The sequence below is a fragment of the Haliotis cracherodii genome, unplaced genomic scaffold, assembly GCF_022045235.1.
Source record: "Haliotis cracherodii isolate W230 unplaced genomic scaffold, xgHalCrac1.p SCAF_10, whole genome shotgun sequence".
NCBI lineage: Eukaryota > Metazoa > Mollusca > Gastropoda > Lepetellida > Haliotidae > Haliotis > Haliotis cracherodii.
In genome coordinates this window covers 31417257-31437762 of record NW_027266265.1, presented here as the reverse complement: position 1 = coordinate 31437762, position 20506 = coordinate 31417257, and the positions used below count along the sequence as shown (strand labels likewise).

General features: G+C 41.9%; 1 protein-coding gene across 2 annotated transcripts in view; it reads right to left on the bottom strand.

Annotated features, from left to right (window-relative positions):
- LOC139454307 (A disintegrin and metalloproteinase with thrombospondin motifs 16-like) overlaps window positions 1-20506 on the bottom strand; it is a 220051-nt gene that overhangs the window by 95944 nt on the left and 103601 nt on the right. For both annotated transcript variants that reach the window (XM_071235933.1, XM_071235934.1), the window contains exon 3: window positions 11969-12044. In XM_071235933.1, coding sequence (XP_071092034.1) covers window positions 11969-12044 — 76 coding nt within the window. The remainder of the gene's footprint in view (window positions 1-11968; window positions 12045-20506) is intronic.

Sequence of the window (20506 nt, the reverse complement as noted above, 5' to 3'; positions counted from 1 at the left end):
AAGGTATGTCCACCTTCTTGAGGGGAGGGTATCTAGATGTGTAGATATCTTAAGACCATAAATCTGAGGTGGTTTGACTAGAGGGTGAGGTGGATGATCTGCAAGGTATGTCCACCTTCTTGAGGGGAGGGTATCTAGATGTGTAGATATCTTAAGACCATAAATCTGAGGTGGTTTGACTAGAGGGTGAGGTGGATGATCTGCAAGGTATGTCCACCTACTGGAGGGGAGGGTATCTAGATGTGTAGATATCTTAAGACCATAAATCTGAGGTGGTTGGACTACAGGGTGAGGTGGATGATCTGCAAGGTATGTCCACCTTCTTGAGGGGAGGGTATCTAGATGTGTAGATATCTTTAGACCATAAATCTGAGGTGGTTGGACTACAGGGTGAGGTGGATGATCTGCAAGGTATGTCCACCTACTGGAGGGGAGGGTATCTAGATGTGTAGATATCTTAAGACCATAAATCTGAGGTGGTTGGACTACAGGGTCAGGTGGATGATCTGCAAGGTATGTCCACCTTCTTGAGGGGAAGATACCTACATGGGAGGGAGCTCACTGCAACAAGTATCATCACACACATACAACATCAGGAAACCCTTTACACTTTTTGCCACAGCTAACATTACTTTTAAACAAACAAGAAATCGAAAACAAAACAAGACATGATGAAAAGCCTAAAGAAACAAGAACGTTTAAAAAGTGTTTTAACTGGCTTCACATCTTCGACATCAGCGGTATCACTGCAAGAGACATACAGATTTCCGACTCTGTATTTGAGTGTTATAAAATCACACAAAGTAAGAAAACACCCAAAGGTCTGTTTAAAGCACTATCAAAAGCCCAAATCATGTCTTGATACACTTCTTTTAAACTTAAAGGTGGGAATGGTGAACATCTTTTTCTTAATGATGAAAGGCTTTCTTCGTGAAATCAAAAGTGGATGTTGATCCATAGCCCCAGACAACTTCCAAGAGACACTGTTCAGACCCGGAATTGTTTGAAATCCTCATTGAGACTGACGTTCTTCAAGAAAATAGTCTCTCTTTGAGCATGTTAAAGTTGTCTGTTCATTCAATCTGTTTCAGATGTTAGATAAACATATTTTAAGGGAATTCCCCACAGGCGTTCCAGAGCATTAATATAGGAAGGCATCAGCAGCCTCACTGATGACACATCCAGCCTAACTGATAACACTGCCAGCCTAACTGATGACACATCCAGCCTAACTGATAACACTGCCAGCCTAACTGATGACACATCCAGCCTAACTGATGTCACCAGCAGCCTAACTGACGGCACCTCGAGCCTAACTGATGACACATCCAGCCAAGCTGATGACACCAGCAGCCTAACTGGTGACACCTCCAGCCTAACTGATGACACCAGCAGTCTAACTGATGACACTTCCAGCCTATATGATATTACCAGCGGCCTAACTGATGACACTTCCAGCCTAACTGATGACACCAGCAGCCTAACTGATGACACCTCCTGCCTAACTGATGACACCTTCAGCCAACTGATGATACCTACAGCCAACTGATGACACCTTCAGCCAACTGATGACACCTTCAGCCAACTGATGACACCTTCAGCCTAACTGATGACACCTTCTGCCAACTGATGACACATCCAGCCTAACTGATGAAACCTTCTGCCAACTGATGACACCTTCTGGCAACTGATGACACCTTCAGCCAACTGATGACACCTTCAGCCAACTGATGACACCTTCAGCCTAACTGATGATACCAGCAGCCTAACTGATGACACTTCCAGCCTAACTGATGACACCTTCATCCAACTGATGACACCTCCAGCCAACTGATGACACCTCCAGCCAACTGATGACACCTTCAGCCAACTGATGATACCAGCAGCCTAACTGATGACACCTTCAGCCTCACATCACCCTACATGTACAATGTGGTGGAGGGGATTACAACCATGTGGGGATGTGACAAGCCAATAAATATTCCTCCTGTTATAAGTCACTGCTTTAACCACTTGGCTACCCAACACCACTTTTCAGTGGAAGAGGTGGGGGAGGGCCAGTGCTAGCATAAAACCACCCTTGATGGACTTCTGGTTCAACATCCAGTGACAAGTGCTGAAACTGCATCTAATATAAAACAGTTTACCAAATGTGAAGAAAATAAAAAAAACTAGACTTAATTCACTGATCTATAAACTCTTTATTTTCAAATCAACTTAAGTCAATGTTCAAATGAACCTTTCCCTATAACATATTGCCAGTTCCTGCCTGTGTACACATTGGCCATGTTTTGAATGTTCTCACCATGATCCACAACAATGAACTTGCCCTCCATCCTGGTCACTTGAAACCACAAAATCTACAGAACCTCACCATGACCCTCTACCCCTTGACATTTCAACAGAGTGACCAGGCCATGCATTATATTGGTCAGCTGAGAGGCTTATTAACCCACATATAAACCTGTCATGACTGCCACAATCCAGACCATTCTTATCGGTGCCATCTGATCTCACCTGGACGCTTCAAGAAGCCAGGTGGCTCTCCGCCTTCTTGATGTGCATAGATATCCATATCCCTTTTTTCCTTGAAAAAAGTTTACTATTGTTAATAAACTGAAACTTGTGGTTGAAAAACTATTGATGCTCTATCTATAACATGTGCCTTGGATTACTTCCCTAAGTGTCAGATTAGTGAGTGGTTTGCAATTGGAACATCCTAAATTATTATCTTAGGCCTTGGCTTTAGTCTTGATGATTGAAACAATTAACCCACTGAGTGTTACCCCAGTAAATGCCATCTTGTAGAAGAACGAACAGGAAATACAGAACCTCAGGCTAAAGGTCAGTGGTTGTTGTAAATTACTGTAATTGAGATGGAGGAGGGGCTGTATCTACCAGTCTGAGATAAGATGCTACCCAAATCTGACCAAAAGGCAACTGCACCCTACAGTCGCTATCTTAACTCCAGCCATGCAGATGTACTGGCAGACGTCATTTCCAGGGATTCCACCAGCTGTAGAACCAGACACTGTGAACCCTTCACACAAACTGGGGAGAAGAGTGCCATCTTTGGAAAACCTCATTATTTAAGACTGGATCATATTTCAAATAAAATCATTTACATTTTAGTGAGTAAGATTTGAAGGTGCTTGTAGCAATATTCCAGCAATATCATGGCGGGGGACACAATCAGAAATTGGCTTCACACATTGTTCCCATGTGGGGTATGGAATCCGGGCCTTCAGCATAATAAGTTAATACTTCGGCCACAATGCTACCCCCGACGTCCCATTTTCTATATTATAACCAAAAGTCTTCTCCAAACCCATTACAAGTAATGATCCTAGTTTGTTTTTTATTGATTACATGGACACAAAATCAGCATTGTTACACCTTGCAACAACCTGATCCTACATGGTTCTTATGACAAAAATGAATATATGCAACCTATTCTATCATGGTATAACTTGTAGGATCAAAGATCTATTTAACTTATTCGAATAAGTATGTTACAATTGCAGTATCTCACAGCCAGCTATACAAAATCTTTGTTCATATTTACAACAATCAAAGATATGTCTCCCATCAATGACTAGTCTGTCTGAGAGTCCCCGAACCATATTATTTTTACCATCCTCCAACCCTTACTGTCATGCTATAGCCCGAAGTCTAGACATTCCACAGGTTCTCTCATCTCACTGGGGCTCCTTTTCAATATAAGTGTATTGCTTGTTTCTATCAAAATTCTTTACGTTAGCGTTCATCTAATCCATGCCCATCCCACCAGCTTCTCACCACAGCTGGCTTCCTGGCTCTACCCATTCCAATACTATAAACCGAGAATGAAACATCATAGAGCTTATTTTTTTCTACCATTTTCTAATCATACTGAGATGAAGCTGCTATTGCCTCCTCATCCATCACAACTGCCTGAACAACATCAGAAAGTCCAGCATGAGGGATGGGTATAATCCAAGGCCTGTAAATGAAGCAACTTCTAACATTCTGATGCCGGCAGTGCTGATTTCCTTGTAACCCTGCAACCTACCAGCTATCTCCGTCTGACATCAGTTGGGATGTAGCAAGGGAGGAACAGGGATGTTTCACAGAACTTAACAAGGCAGGAAGGACATACACTCCCTATGAACTTGTACAGCCTCCTGTCCCGGCCACCTTACTTATATGGGAATTTATAATGTATGTGACTATAACTGGTGGATAGCTGGCTGTATATGGTGTATATTTTGTGCATATCATGTGATGGAAATAGTGACTCATCTCATCTCCTCATGAATGGTACACATGTAACATCTGTTGCTTTCTTCAGCAGAGAGTACATATTTCTGGCCTGACACCCTCAGATGGATAACATTGGGTAAACTCAAATGTCAATGCCATCATACAGTCATGGAGCCATAGAAAGATGTCATTCTGCAACAAGAACAGAATGCAGCCAAGAGGGATGCTGTGCGCATCTTATAATTAAACATATCACAATCTTGTTCTTATTCTTTCCCCAAATATTTTATGATTCAATGACTCAGTGTTTGGATTCCCTGTTAAGAAATACAGCTGAATCCTTTTGTCTCAAACTCAGATGAGTCAAATTCCTGGTTGTCTCAAACTCAATTTATAATCCCAAGAGTCATAAAATAGTTAATTCGATCCGTATCAGTTGAACTCACAAGTTAGCACAAGCAGAATTGGCCTAAACATGATACAGCATATAGATGCATAGAGGTAGATATGACAAATGCTTCTGTTTTTATTGCCAAATATATAATTGTGTATTTTCACCATGTGAACAATGTGGTCTGATACTTTAAATTGTCTGATGGGAAGACCAGATGGTATTAGAGTTGAGTCGGATGTGTTGAACCATGGATAAGTCACATATGTCTTGCAAAAGGTGGTGAAGATGAACAGTGTTCAACTGTAGCTGGAATAATCCTGAGTGCAGCCTTAAACAACAAAGAAACAAACAAATCCATGACCTCTCCAATGGCTTATTTCCTGTTGTGCTCTATCATTTACCATCACTGATCAGAAGACCAATACTTTCTACCTTTGTAATATTATTGACCAATCCAAATGACATTCCCAGAAAAACAGAATTAAAACCAGATCTTGACACTAGCAGATCCAGAAGGAAGCTCTCTCTCTCTCTCCCCTCCTATTTCAGACCCCCATCGTGCCAGCCTATGTGTTTCTGGTCACTTCATGACTTGTGTCTAGTGTGCCCTCTTTTGTTCAAAATAGTGCTACATCTCAAACTGAAGGACATATCTAATCATCAAGTTGGGCCATTTTGAAGCAAAGTTTCTCGACTAACTATTTGATGACGACTGTTTCAAGCCAATGCCCGAAAACACCCATGCTGATGTAAGTTACATGACTGTTTAACCTTTACCAGCTCAAGTACACAAGACATAAATCTTCCAACCTGAGATCCAACTTAAGCCTGTTGAGTCACCCTTCAAAGCAATACTGGAGAAAACTCTGTCAAGATCTAAACCAACACAAACAGAACAAATAAATGTTTACAGTGCTTTATTATTTTGACTGATATCCTCTTTTGATATATTACATGGTAAACTGATTTCTCCTTCTCGTCAAGTTAACGTATTCAAGCTAAGTAAAGATGGTTGGCTCAAGGCTAATTTAACACTGCTGGAACACAATAGGGCATTTGGGTTTGGTGGAGTGTTGTCTTTCATACAGACCTTGAAACAAAAATATCCAAATTCTCAAGTATGTCTTCAATACTTAGGCAGGCCTAGATTTCATCAGTCGGAAAGAACTTCCTCTCGGCATCTTTGTACATAAAAAGACAGTTTAACAAATGACTCTTTAAACAAATACTTTCATTTCAGATGCTAAATGTTTAAGGGTATTTGTATAGTCTACTTTTGAAAGTCTTTATTATTTGGACAAGTTAACAACAACAACAACAACAAAAAAGAGCTTTATTTCATTTCAGAGACTGAATGAGTCTAGTTTGTGGGAAGGTGCTGAGTATGGTTTCAATAAGCATCCCCCTTCGTCGATTTTCTGAAGCACTTATTACAGCAAATATGGTAATTTTATTACTATAATTCATTATTATTATTACCTGTTTATGGATCAGGGGCACTGAATTATAATTTCCAACCCCTTGGGCAGTATACAAACCAAGCTGCCATATCAGGTGCTAGGAGGTTTACAGTGTCTTTACCAAGATACCGGGTACCCATTCACTGCATTGTGACCTGTGTGCTATCAACCATAGGCTTGTCTAGCCCAAACTCATTCATTCACAGGCTGATACAGCTGGAATGTATTGATTATTCAGCATGAACAACCTGACTGCCTTAATTTCAGGAACTGTTCCGCAAATGATTGTGTACTTCAGTAGTCTGTCTTACAGACCCTGATACATTTATATCAGCTACAGCCCATGCAAGTCTATAATGTTTGGCAAGTCTAGATTACTGCAGTATGAAAATGAAGAGAATCACTGGGCTCCCTTTTTATTAGAGTTTTATTAAGATAACTGAACAACTGTTTTTTTCTGTACGATATGTTCATTTCAGAGACTATATGTTAGTCTATGTACTTCAGTTACAAATAATTTATTGATGTTATTTAAAAATGATACCCAAAATGACAAACTGAATTTTAGGTATAAAATAATTTGTGATTTCTCTGAACAACTACTCAAATTACAAGTTCATTTTTTTGTATACATAGAAAATGGAACTAGAGACATCAATATGTCAAATCATTGTTTTAACATTACCTTTTCTCAATATCATAAAATTAAGTTATGACTTAACAGCTGAGATTGTGTGTGTGATGATTTTTTTTTCGTAGGATTCTCTTCTGTACCACTTCCTGATGCCACATATGTGGAGGCCTTCACACAAACCAAAGGAAACATTGAACAGTGGAATGTGTGCTATATATATATAGGCAGCTAACACTGTACACTCCTAATTGACAACTTGGTGGAAAAAATGGCTTTAATTAGGTCCTGCTCCTCAGGTTCTGTTACACATGGCTTACATTGAATTTCAAAACTCAGTATGGCACTGGCATTTATAGGCAATGTCGACAAAATTAAAACAATCAGTTCCTGGCAATTAGACAGATTGGAATGAGTTAGAAACCTTTTAATATTTGGAAAAAATTTCAACCTGGGTGTCAAAATTTTAATACGTCTGAAATAAAAAAAAGAATTTAATGAGGGAGGTATTTTAAGAAAGTTCTGTGCCATTATTCTTATGTCAGTTTAATGCAGACTGACGAAACCAGAGCTTATCTCATGTATGCAGACATTTGTAGACAGATGTGATTCCATGATGCCTGAATCTTTGCCAGGACTAATATGTGGTGTATTTCATCAAGTACACAGCGAGAGGGTCACCACTGTTAGCAATATTACAGCAATAGCACAGCAGAAGAAATCAGAATTGGGCTTCCAACGTCATACCATAATTGGAATCGAACCCATGTGTTTGGCATGACAAGCAAACACTTTAACCACCAGGCTAACCCACTACCGCTCATCAAGTAAAGAAAGAAGGGATCACACAAAATGATCATGTGATGGGATCGGAGATGAAAATCTAAAAACGAATTTATCATGGCCTTGTTTACAGGCTTCGGATGATGCCAAACTGTCCTTCTATGTGAGGAAGCTTTGGGTATTACAACAGAGTTAAGTAATTAAGCCTACGACAGTTCTGTCAGCAAGTGTGTGGCAGGCCATGCATCATGGGTGCAGAAAAGGTTAAAGCCATTTGTTTTTTCAGGGCTGTTTGATGTACGTTAGACAAGGATCAGACTTGTCAGATGTCATAACTAACATTTGTCATATGTCGGCAACGGTGGCTGTCGCTTCGATGTACAGTTACATCACCGCAAGCCAACACCGCTGTCTTCACAGATCAGATCAAGGGTACTTGCAGACACACGCAAACAGTCTGTGTGTAGAACTTAATGAGTTTAGTTGGTTTAGTTTTTAAAACTTCTTCACCAGAGAACATACAAAAGGTTAACTCTACAAAAGTTTAAACATTTTGTATCAAAACATTAGCAAGGTTTTTTGTTCATTTAAGGCCAAACCAATTGTGCTTCTTCCTCTACAGATTCTCTACACCGATAGGCACCAATGGTAAAACTACAAATTCAGACTTTTTTTCAAATGACTGCTCAATGATTCACAGGTCCATAGCTTGGTCTGGAAGTTAAGAGAAAACTACAAATTGTAGAGTGAAAACTAGGTTCAATTTCAGTTGAACACATGATTTTGTAACGTTCGTATTTCTTGTGGACTTTTTATGGCAGGCTCATCATGTAAAGCAATTGGTTCTGTTCTACAGATGATATTGCTACATATAACTCTCCAACAAAAAGCAGCCTCTGACAAACTTTAGCTACAAATGTTTACGACATTTTTAGCATTGTGTTTCTGGTGCTTCAAGAATGAAAATCAAAGAAATGACAATACATATAACTGCCATATCAAAATTAAAGTCCCTTTCATAAGAAATTATTGTGCAGGCTAATCACACCACTCATTTCTCATGCAAGAAAACTGTGGAGGTGTTGATGCCAGAAAAAATATAATGAATTTTTGTTAGACATAAATTAACCTATTAAACATATTCATCTCAAGCGACAAGAACAGGTAATGCCCAGAAAGAAATATATACCCCATTCTAGATTTGAGTAAGTCCCTAAGGAATTAAAGACTTAATAAATAAATAACACTTGAATCTAAAATAACAATTATCAGTTAAAATTTTATGTCACTGAGTTACTTGTTCCAAGCACCTTTTTAAAGAACCCATCAAGACTTGCACATTACCAAGATACAATAATGCAATGACATGATCTTGTACAGACTTAGAGCAATGCTAACTTCATTTTTATTTAATAAATTGATAAGCATCTGCAGGAATCCTGGTATGTACCTGTCTGTCTCCATGCATGCAGGAGGCAGACCCACACTGTGAGGACACTCAGAGGTACATATGCTCCCCCCCACCGATCATGGCCGCCACTGTTGACCACCACGAAGCATGAATAATCTCAACTGTCAGACAGGTAAGTGTCTGGGTGATTATATACATAAATTATGTACCTAATGTCGTGTTGAAGATGTACGTTAAAGGGATGTCTATTGGTTCTAATAGCAATTAAAAAAGAATAGCTATGATTTAGTTGTATATTTGTTTGTTTGTGGTTTATTTGTTTGTTTGTGGTTGTTTAACGTCACATTTAGCAATTTTCAAGCTATATGACGGCAGTCTGTAAATATTCGTGTCTGTACCAGACAATCCAGTGATTAATATCATGAGCATTGATCTACGCAACTGAGATATGATTACATGCACCAACCAAGTTAGTGAGCCTGACCACCCGATCGAATCATTCGCCCCTAACGATAAGCATAGTCGCCTGTTATGGCAAGCATGGGTTGCTGAAGACCTATTCTAACCCGATCTTCACGGGGCAAATAGTTTTGAACTACATAACAATGTGTAAGAATGATAACTAACATCCACACACCTATATGGTTCTGTTGAATATACAATGCACACTTTATGCTGCATTATCATTTCCAGCATTGACTTCTAAAACTAGGAATGTCACGTCCCTTGTCCTCCACTACGTTTTAGAAATTAATAGAGAAATATCAAAAGTGATTCTTTTTAGTTTTTTGTATTCCCTTATCACTATACCACATGACTCACAAGTGTTTCGAATGATTTCCTGGAGCCCTCCTTACAGTGAATGGTTCATGGCAGTATATGCACTGCATGTTTATAGGGAGTGCAGTTTCTTGTCCATTCCTTTCCTTTCAGGTCAAATTCTGATATCTTTGCACACGCCAGAGGAAAAAATGTTTTATTTTCAATTTCAATTACTCATATCACATTTTTATGATTGAAAAAATATACCGGTAATACAAAGAAACCTCAATTATCGAGTTTACGCCGTAGCTCCTGTGATAGTTATTCATATAGTCACTGATATTGATCAAAGAAAATAGAGGTATAATGAAACCCAATTCCTGAGGCAAAGCTTAAGGCCGCTGGAAAACTCACGCAAGTCCTGGCTGCGAACCCAGCCCACAGTAGGCAAGCGTTAACATTGGTATGGATGTTGACATCGTAGTTGCGCCACATGCTTAATTGAAACAAGGTTATCAAACATAGGTTAAAGTTTATATTTCTTGTTTCTATGCTTCTAGTCTCCAGTGAGCGATGAAGTTTATTTGAGAGTGACATATTGAAAACCTACTGTCCGTTCCAACAACACTTCACATTTGAAGCCTCTTACCATCTTAACGTGTTTGCAAATAACTAAATAATAATATAAAGATTTTTTTATGATATGGCGATAATGCTACATATAAAAATACAAGGTTGTCTGTCTGTATCTAAACATCAATTTTATTGTGAGATTATGAATATTTGCTGGGCCACTATGAAACATCACAATCATCTATGACAACTGATTTTCGTAACTTAAAATTGATTTGGTTTTCGAACAAGGGTAACCAATATCATGAAAAGAAGACTTAAAGGGCTGGTTGGAGTTTTAACAAGTCTTTACAACAAAACAATAATAATTCCAAAGGTTGTTGTGCAACCAACAAGTGAACTGCAGGGATTTGATAGGTGTTTCAGCCTTATTAAAGTAGAAATCTGATCTTGAATCATCTTGCAGCGATGGAAACAGCCTTACCCACATAAGAGTGTTCATTGTATTACATTTGGTTACTATGAGTTTCTCCATCCTTGAAAGGTGTTTTGATAATGTAAATAAGTTCACCTTTCATCTAAATGCACTGTTCCCCTTTGATCATCCCCAAAACATTAGTATTTTTACAAACATTCTGATGGTATATTATTTGCAAAAGGTTAGACTTATGCAATTGCAGCACAAATAGTTTTATCTTTGATATGAAGAACAATACCTTAACTATATCTACTCAAATTGAGAGAGTTTGTTAAATTTGGAGATTTATTTTTCACTCGCAACTATTGCATGCAATGAGCAGATAATTGTTTGCACATTGCGTGCATTGGGCAAGCTATATTGCCCATTACACACCTTGGGCAAATGGCCTGCCTAATGCATACGCAATGGGCAGTTGCACAGATTTGGTGTAACATGTACGTCTGATGTGTGCATTGTAAGTATAAGAGATGAGAGTACTGTTCATTGTGAGTGAGTGAGTGAGTATGGTTTTACGCCGCTTTTAGTAATATTCCAGCAATTTCACGGCGGGGAACACCAGAAATGGGCTTTACACATTGTACACGTCAGGAATCGAACCCGGGTCTTCAGCGTGACAAGCAAACACTTTAACCACTAGGCTACCTGACCGCCCCTCATTGTTTATGGAAAAACTACAATTTCCCATAGTACTGGTACTTTCTAGCTAGGACTCACTGTCGCTCACTAAAAAAGCAGCATAACATATACGTCATTTACATGTCAGTTTGGTTAGTCATCTCAAATGTGGGATTGAATCTGGAGAAGGCAAACCAGTCGTTGATATTGTGAGCACCAACCACTGCTTGGGTATGAAGAGATCCTGCTCAGGAGAAAACCAGGATCTTCTCAGACCAAACCACACTCGAGTTCTCTGAGGTGAGGATTCCCTGGTAGCCCTCTAGTATGTGACCTGTGCAGAGTTGCATCCCTTGGGCACGCCAGAAACCTATGATTGTGGGTTCGAATCCCAGTTCGCCCCGATTATGTTTCTCGGATTGTCAGCACCATACCCGTGCTCGTGGGTTTCACTGAAGTGGTAAATGTCTGAGACCTGCAACACTTCGGGCTTTCCTCCCACATTAAGCTGACACGCCGCGATATAACTGGAATACTGTTAAAAGCGGCGTTAAACCAAACTCACTCACTCACTCTAGTATGTGACACAAAAAGAAGCATAAGGACCTAACCCTACCTTCACTTCCGAACTTGTGCAGCTGCCTTGTCGACCTGGTCCCATCCTCTCCATCCACAATAGGCATGAGGGCTATCTGTGGAGAAGGCAACACTGCCATTAGACACAGTACCTCTGATGAAGAATTGACTTCAATATTTTTACGCAAAGTGTGCACACCAGATTTTAAATGCAAAAAACTTCAATAAATGCAAAATCCTAATGAGTCAAACTTATAATTAAATATGTCAACAATAATAACTTCACCGAGTGCTTATTTAATCATTAACTCACAAAAAAACCTGTAGACAACAATACGACATCAGTTACATCATTTAGCGAACTGATGCAGCCCAAGTCCCACCCACCCTATTATCAGCAAATCAGGAAACAGTAATTAAACCACTTGTGGCCCATTATTTATTATAACACAATTGCAAAAAGAATTGCTTGGCTAGCCAATCAAATGCCATGGAATCACTTGTAATTTTTCATTACATCATGAAGACAGTTGGAGCTGGTACTATAACAATTTGGAATTGAACCGGTATGTATTGCAATATGTTTTAGCATACTGGTATGCTGATTTGGTTCTTTGACTGACAACAGGACACAAAATCTTTACAACAGCTGTGAATGAGCAGCTTTGGAAGTAACACTATATTTTGGTTCAATTCAGCCCCAAATCTGCAGCAAGGTCAATAAACGTTCCAATGGCAATGAAAAGCTTCCCCCATTAATGTCACATATTATGTTATTACAGTCATAACTAATGTGACAGCTTGGTTGAGGTGACTTGTATTTCTCTGGTAACGGGAACCATAAAGAGGAAGAGGCTATAATACATAATTTCACATTATTGTAATGAATGTAATATTAAAATACAATGTTGAAATGCCTTTGAAATGAAGAAAATAACTTAAAAGCAAGTTCAGAAAGATTACACTCTTCCACCAAATTTGCCTGCCAAGGACTTCACTTGGCATCCTAGACACACTAATCAGTGACATTCGGCACTATAGTGTGCCATGTATACTACTCTACTTTTGATAGGGACATTTTATCCTTCCATGATACACAAAACTGATTCTCTTAATAGTGAGTGAGTGAGTGAGTGAATATGATTTTACGCCACTTTTAGCAATATTCCAGCAATATCACAGCGGGGGACACCAGAAATGGGCTTCACACATTGTACCCATGTCGGGAATCGAACCCGGGTCTTCGGCGTGACGAGCGAACGCCTTAACCACTAGGCTACCCAACCATCCCGATTCTCTTAGTATGTCAATTGTATATTTAAATAGAATGACATATCTGATTATCCCTGTCAAGAGTTGAGTAGTATATGTATGCAGGCATCTGTACTTCCATATATGGCAATACGAAGTGTGATGACACTCATGTCTCCTGATGACACACTTACATTGATCTGCACACCAGTTTGTTCAGCACAAGTAGGTCAATGATACTGGACTAATGACTCCCTAAAATTTGTTTATTTGTTGTTTGACGCTGCACTCAGCAATATTCCAGCTATATGACGTCAGTCTGTAAATAATCGAGTCTGGACCAGACAATCCAGTGATTGACGTCATTAGCATCGATGCACGCTATTGGGATCGATGACATGCATCAACCAAGTCAGCGAGTCTGACCACCCGATCCCGTTAAAAACACACTCATCTTGATTGGATGAAGCCCGGATTTTGAAAATGTACCTTTGGTTTATTTGGAAGATGATATACCATCAATAAATAAACCCTGACAAAAATAATCCCACATATACACTGTGCAGTTTTCCAGCTACGAGTAACTATCATCCTTTCATTATGTTTAAACATTTACGTATGACGCTGTCCGGGGTCAGGCCTTTTCACAACTACCTGTCTCCTGAATTACTGATGTTTGGTCAAGTACTAAGCTGCAGATTCAAAGTCTGGGACATGAAATAGAATTCTTATAATATTTATTCATCTAGAAATTACAATGTGTATTTACTTTTCTCATATGCCTTCACGCACCAGTCACATACTCTATGACTCCAACAACGTGTGGCTACAGACAGACCTTGCATCACTCTATACTACCACTTGTTCAAACAAACTGCATTATCAAAGTAATGATATGTTTCAAATGCATTAATGTACACATTGTTACTCCTGAGTTGGCAGACAGTGTCTGGCTGAATCATCCAGGTTATTGAGTTAATACTCCCAGCCACCCATCCAGGAGAACCATCCCGTCTACCCCACATCCACCCAACTGTCTACATCATACCTACAGCATCCTGTCTACCCAAAACTAGTCTAAATCATACCTACAAACTGCGAAGAGATCATTATTTTGTTCAAATTTGGTATTTTATTTAAGTTCTTATATTCAGCGGTATTGAACATTGTATTTTAAGATTTGCATTAAAACCTCTTACTCTTTATTGGTCATGTTATCAGTGAAGTAGATTACCTCCACAAAGCCATACAATTAGTTATTAGATCTAGTTACATGTATTAACATGAATTTGTAAATTTTTTAATTCCAATATGGGAATGTTTTAATGACATCTGTTGGCGACTAGGGCCAGATTTTGGTCTCCGAGAAGGTCCAGAAAAATCCCTGCTGTCCACACTCAATCTAGTCTACACTTTAAATACAACCTTGTCTTGTCTAAATTATACCTTTAACATTCTACCTGTTGCCTCAATCATAACTTCCTTTTTGCTTGTTTGTTTGTTGTTTAACACCACACTCAGCAATATTACAGCTATAGGATGGGGGTATGTAAATAATCAAGTCTGGACCAGACAATTGAGTGACTGACATCATGAGCATCGATCTATGCAATATGGATCATGAGCATCGATCTATGCAATATGGATACGATGACATCAAACAAGGTATTTTCATGCACCCAGCCACCCGTGAAGATCCAGGTTAGAATAAGTCTTCTGCAACCAATGCTTGTAAGAGGCGACTGACTGGATCGGGAGTTCAGGCTCACTGACTTGGTTGATGCATGTCATCATATCCAATTGCATGGATCGATGCTCATGATATCAACCACTGGATTGTCTTACAGCAAGCTGAAGACCTATTCTCTACCCGGATCTTCCCGGGTCCATAATTTTCTTGAGTCATCCATTATGACTCACTTTAGACTGGGATAAAAGCCTTAAATTTGTGTATATACCCATCTACATCTTTGCTACAAGCAATACAGTCCTTTAAAAGATTGCAGTTATTTCTGTTTTCCATGCTGCAGGTCAGGCCTTTTTGTTGCACATGACAGAGAATGTGAAGGTAACCCTTAATAGGGGTGGTGAACCTTCACTGTCAACAATATTTCATAGAAAACATGTCATCACACAGATATTTTTGAAACCTGAACAAATACATTCTCCATTGGCTTAATAATACATTAGATTAGGAGCTGTAGGTTGGGTATATAGCTGTTTGGGTGGGTGTGCAGCTATAGGGGTGGGTGTTCAGCTGTAGGTGTGGGTGTGCAGCATTAGTGGTGGGTGTGCAGCTGTAGGGACGGATGTGCAGCTGTAGGGGTGGGTGTGCAGCTGTAGGGGTGGGTATGTAACTATAGGTGTGGGTGTGCAGCAGTAGGGGTGGGTGTGCAGCTGTAGGGGTGGGTGTGTAACTATAGGTGTGGGTGTGCAGCTGTAGGGGTGGGTGTGCAGCTGTAGAGGTGGGTGTATAACTGTAGGGGTGGGTGGGTGTGCAGCTGTAGAGGCGGGTGTGCAGCTGTAGGTGTGCAGCTGTAAGGGTGGGTGTGCAGCTGTAGGGGTGGGTGTGCAGCTGTAGAGGTGGGTGTGCAGCTGTAGAGGTGGGTGTGCAGCTGTAGGAGTGCAGCTGTAGAGGTGGGTGTGCAGCTGTAGAGGTGGGTGTGCAGCTGTAGAGGTGGGTGTGCAGCTGTAGAGGTGGGTGTGCAGCTGTAGGAGTGCAGCTGTAGAGGTGGGTGTGCAGCTGTAGGGGTGGGTGTGCAGCTGTAGGTGTGCAGCTGTAAAGGTGGGTGTGCAGCTGTAGAGGTGGGTGTATAGCTGTAGGGGTGGGTGTGTAGCTGTAGGGGGGGGGGTTGTGCAGCTGTAGGGGTGGGTGTGCAGCTGTAGGGGTGGGTGTGCAGCTGTAGGTGTGCAGCTGTAGAGGTGGGTGTATAGCTGTAGGGGTGGGTGTGTAGCTGTAGGTGTGTGTGTGCAGCTGTAGGGGTGGGTGTGCAGCTGTAGGGGTGGTGGATCAGAGGTATGGCGAGACACTTGGATGGATGTGCATTTCAACCATGTATGTGTGAAAAACATTAGATAGATGGCGAGGTGAAGTGTTTTTCTCTTTTCAGTTACATGTGGATGGACGTTCATGGAGACAGATCATGGATTGACAAATGGGTGGGCAAACTGATAGTGATCTATTGAGATGAGAGGACAATCTATGGATGTCTTACAGTATGTAGCTCATATATCATTGGAACAACTCCTCAATTCACCACACCAGTTCAAGGAATCAGCAGAGGCAACAAGGAAAACCTCCTGCCAAGATATGAATTTCTCCTGGACCTTCCAAAAAACTTCTCAACACCAGTAGTTTGCATAATGTGTGGTGGGCTCCAACATTGCAGTTAAATGTCTTATTGATAGTGTCAACTATGGTTTTACACAAGCAAATGTAAATGAACCATGCTATTCAATTTCCGCTTTTTAATCCACCCAGGTTATTGTGTCTGACCCATCATCACTCTGCAGCCTACCCATTACATTAACCTCCCTCTTGCATCCAAGCCCAACATGCTCCATGCAGGCAAACAGCATACCACTTTAGTTTATAAGTATATTATTTTAGAGGTGATAGCTGCAGACACTCCTGTAATCTCTTAATAAACCTGAACTACATGTGGGGCCTTGCTTGTTGTAAAGCTAAAAACGTGAATGAAAGCGTTATGAATGAAATGTCATGCATCAATGATCCTTGTGAAACCATATGAATGTACAATTGGCGTAGTCTCGTCAATGGTATTAGCCAGGATGCACTCTTCCATAACAGCGTATGAGAAGCCCTCAAACTCAAACTGCTTTATATATTTTGCTTTAATGATACAGCATAAATGAGATACAGTACAATAAAATGACAATAAGGAAGCATGGTGTGCAAGGTGGGCAGACAGGGTGATCTACAGAGTGTCGACAGTGGCAAGGGGATGAATCATTATAGCTCACAGTACAGGGGTGAATGCTGCAGGTATATTGATGAGAATGATTCATCGCACGATATGCAGAAACATGCGGTAACTTCCGTGCAACTGTCTGTCAGCTTGCATGTTCAAGGCCAAACAACATTTAGATTTCATTGAAATGTAACTGAAGTGCACTTCATATAATGTTCCAACAATGTCTGTTTTTGTTTTGTTTAAAAACTCAAGTATTTCATATCTCATTGCCAGCGTTGCTGTATATTAAGAGTGATATGAATATTCATGGCGTTGTGTGAAAGTCTGCCTTACATCATCGTGCGTAATGGCCATGGAAGTAATAAATAAATAATTTAACACTTTGTTTCATACTAAATATTTGCCCGGGTCAGTTTAGATTTGAAGGTACTCACAAATTTTAGCTGTGGGAAAATAACACTTTAATTACCCATGTAACTCACAACAACCAGTCCACCCTTTGACCCACATCAATGATCCACCCCTACCTTAATCTACACATGCTGATATATTGGATATATTCTCTGGTAAGAAACTTCAAAAATAAGTGGACCATCACAGCAACAATCTATATCAGTGGCCCATCCCCTGGACCTGCATATATCAGTGGACCGTTCCCTGGACCTGCATATGTCAGTGGCCCATCCCCTGGACCTGCATATATCAGTGGCCCATCCCCTGGACCTGCATATATCAGTGGCCCATCCCCTGGACCTGCATATGTCAGTGGCCCATCCCCTGGACCTGCATATATCAGTGGCCCGTTCCCTGGACCTGCATACATCAGTGGCCCATCCCCCGGACCTGCATATATCAGTGACCCATCCCCTGGACCTGCATATATCAGTGGACCCACCCTTTGACCTGCATATATCAGTGGACCATCCCCTGGACCTGCATATATCAGTGGCCCATCCCCTGGACCTGCATATATCAGTGGCACATCCCCTGGACCTGCATATATCAGTGGCACATCCCCTTGACCTGCATATATCAGTGGACCCACCCCTTGACCTGCATATATCAGTGGACCATCCCCTGGACCTGCATATATCAGTGGCCCATCCCCTGGACCTGCATATATCAGTGGCCCATCCCCTGGACCTGTATATATCAGTGGTCCAACCCCTGGACCTGTATATATCAGTGGTCCAACCCCTGGGCCTGCATATATCAGTGACCCATCCCCTGGACCTGCATATATCAGTGGCCCATCCCCTGGACCTGCATATATCAGTGGCCCATCCCCTGGACCTGTATATATCAGTGGTCCAACCCCTGGACCTGCATATATCAGTGGCCCATCCCCTGGACCTGCATATATCAGTGACCCATCCCCTGGACCTGCATATATCAGTGGACCATCCCCTGGACCTGCATATATCAGTGGCACATCCCCTGGACCTGCATACATCAGTGGCCCATCCCCTGGACCTGCATATATCAGTGGACCATCCCCTGGACCTGCATATATAAATGGCCCATCCCCTGGACCTGCATATATCAGTGGCCCATCCCCTGGACCTGCATACATCAGTGGCCCATCCCCTGGACCTGCATATATCAGTGGCCCATCCAATGGACCTGCATACATCAGTGGCCCATCCCCTGGACCTGCATATATCAGTGGCCCATCCCCTGGACCTGCATATATCAGTGGCCCATCCCCTGGACCTGCATACATCAGTGGCCCATCCCCTGGACCTGCATATATCAGTGGCCCATCCCCTGGACCTGCATATATCAGTGGCCCATCCCCTGGACCTGTATATACATCAGTGGCACATCCCCCAGACCTGCATATATCAGTGGCCCATCCCCTGGACCTGTATATATCAGTGGTCCAACCCCTGGACCTGCATATATCAGTGGCCCATCCCCTGGACCTGCATATATCAGTGACCCATCCCCTGGACCTGCATATATCAGTGGACCATCCCCTGGACCTGCATATATCAGTGGCACATCCCCTGGACCTGCATACATCAGTGGCCCATCCCCTGGACCTGCATATATCAGTGGACCATCCCCTGGACCTGCATATATAAATGGCCCATCCCCTGGACCTGCATATATCAGTGGCCCATCCCCTGGACCTGCATACATCAGTGGCCCATCCCCTGGACCTGCATATATCAGTGGCCCATCCAATGGACCTGCATACATCAGTGGCCCATCCCCTGGACCTGCATATATCAGTGGCCCATCCCCTGGACCTGCATATATCAGTGGCCCATCCCCTGGACCTGCATACATCAGTGGCCCATCCCCTGGACCTGCATATATCAGTGGCCCATCCCCTGGACCTGCATATATCAGTGGCCCATCCGCTGGACCTGTATATACATCAGTGGCACATCCCCCAGACCTGCATATATCAGTGGCCCATCCCCTGGACCTGTATATATCAGTGGTCCAACCCCTGGACCTGCATATATCAGTGGCCCATCCCCTGGACCTGCATATATCAGTGACCCATCCCCTGGACCTGCATATATCAGTGGACCATCCCCTGGACCTGCATATATCAGTGGCACATCCCCTGGACCTGCATACATCAGTGGCCCATCCCCTGGACCTGCATATATCAGTGGACCATCCCCTGGACCTGCATATATAAATGGCCCATCCCCTGGACCTGCATATATCAGTGGCCCATCCCCTGGACCTGCATACATCAGTGGCCCATCCCCTGGACCTGCATATATCAGTGGCCCATCCAATGGACCTGCATACATCAGTGGCCCATCCCCTGGACCTGCATATATCAGTGGCCCATCCCCTGGACCTGCATATATCAGTGGCCCATCCCCTGGACCTGCATACATCAGTGGCCCATCCCCTGGACCTGCATATATCAGTGGCCCATCCCCTGGACCTGCATATATCAGTGGCCCATCCGCTGGACCTGTATATACATCAGTGGCACATCCCCCAGACCTGCATATATCAGTGGCCCATCCACTGGACCTGTATATATCAGTGGCCCATCCCCTTGACCTGCATATATCAGTGGCCCATCCGCTGGACCTGTATATATATCAGTGGTCCAACCCCTGGACCTGTATATTTCAGAGGTTTTCCTTTTGAAACCACTTAAATCCAAATCGGCAATAGACTTTAATTCCATCCTTCTTGTGCAGGAGAGAATAAAACATGATGTTCCTATTATTTCTGTTTCAACTAATGCCACAATGGACAAGAACAATGTTGCCATTTGTTCAACAATATTGATATTGTACAACATACAAGCATTCAACAAACATGTGCCTGACAGCCAACCCTTCTTAAGTATATATGAAGTAGTTTTGCCTGCAAGATGACAGTGGAGCAGAGACTAGCAGCTGCACATT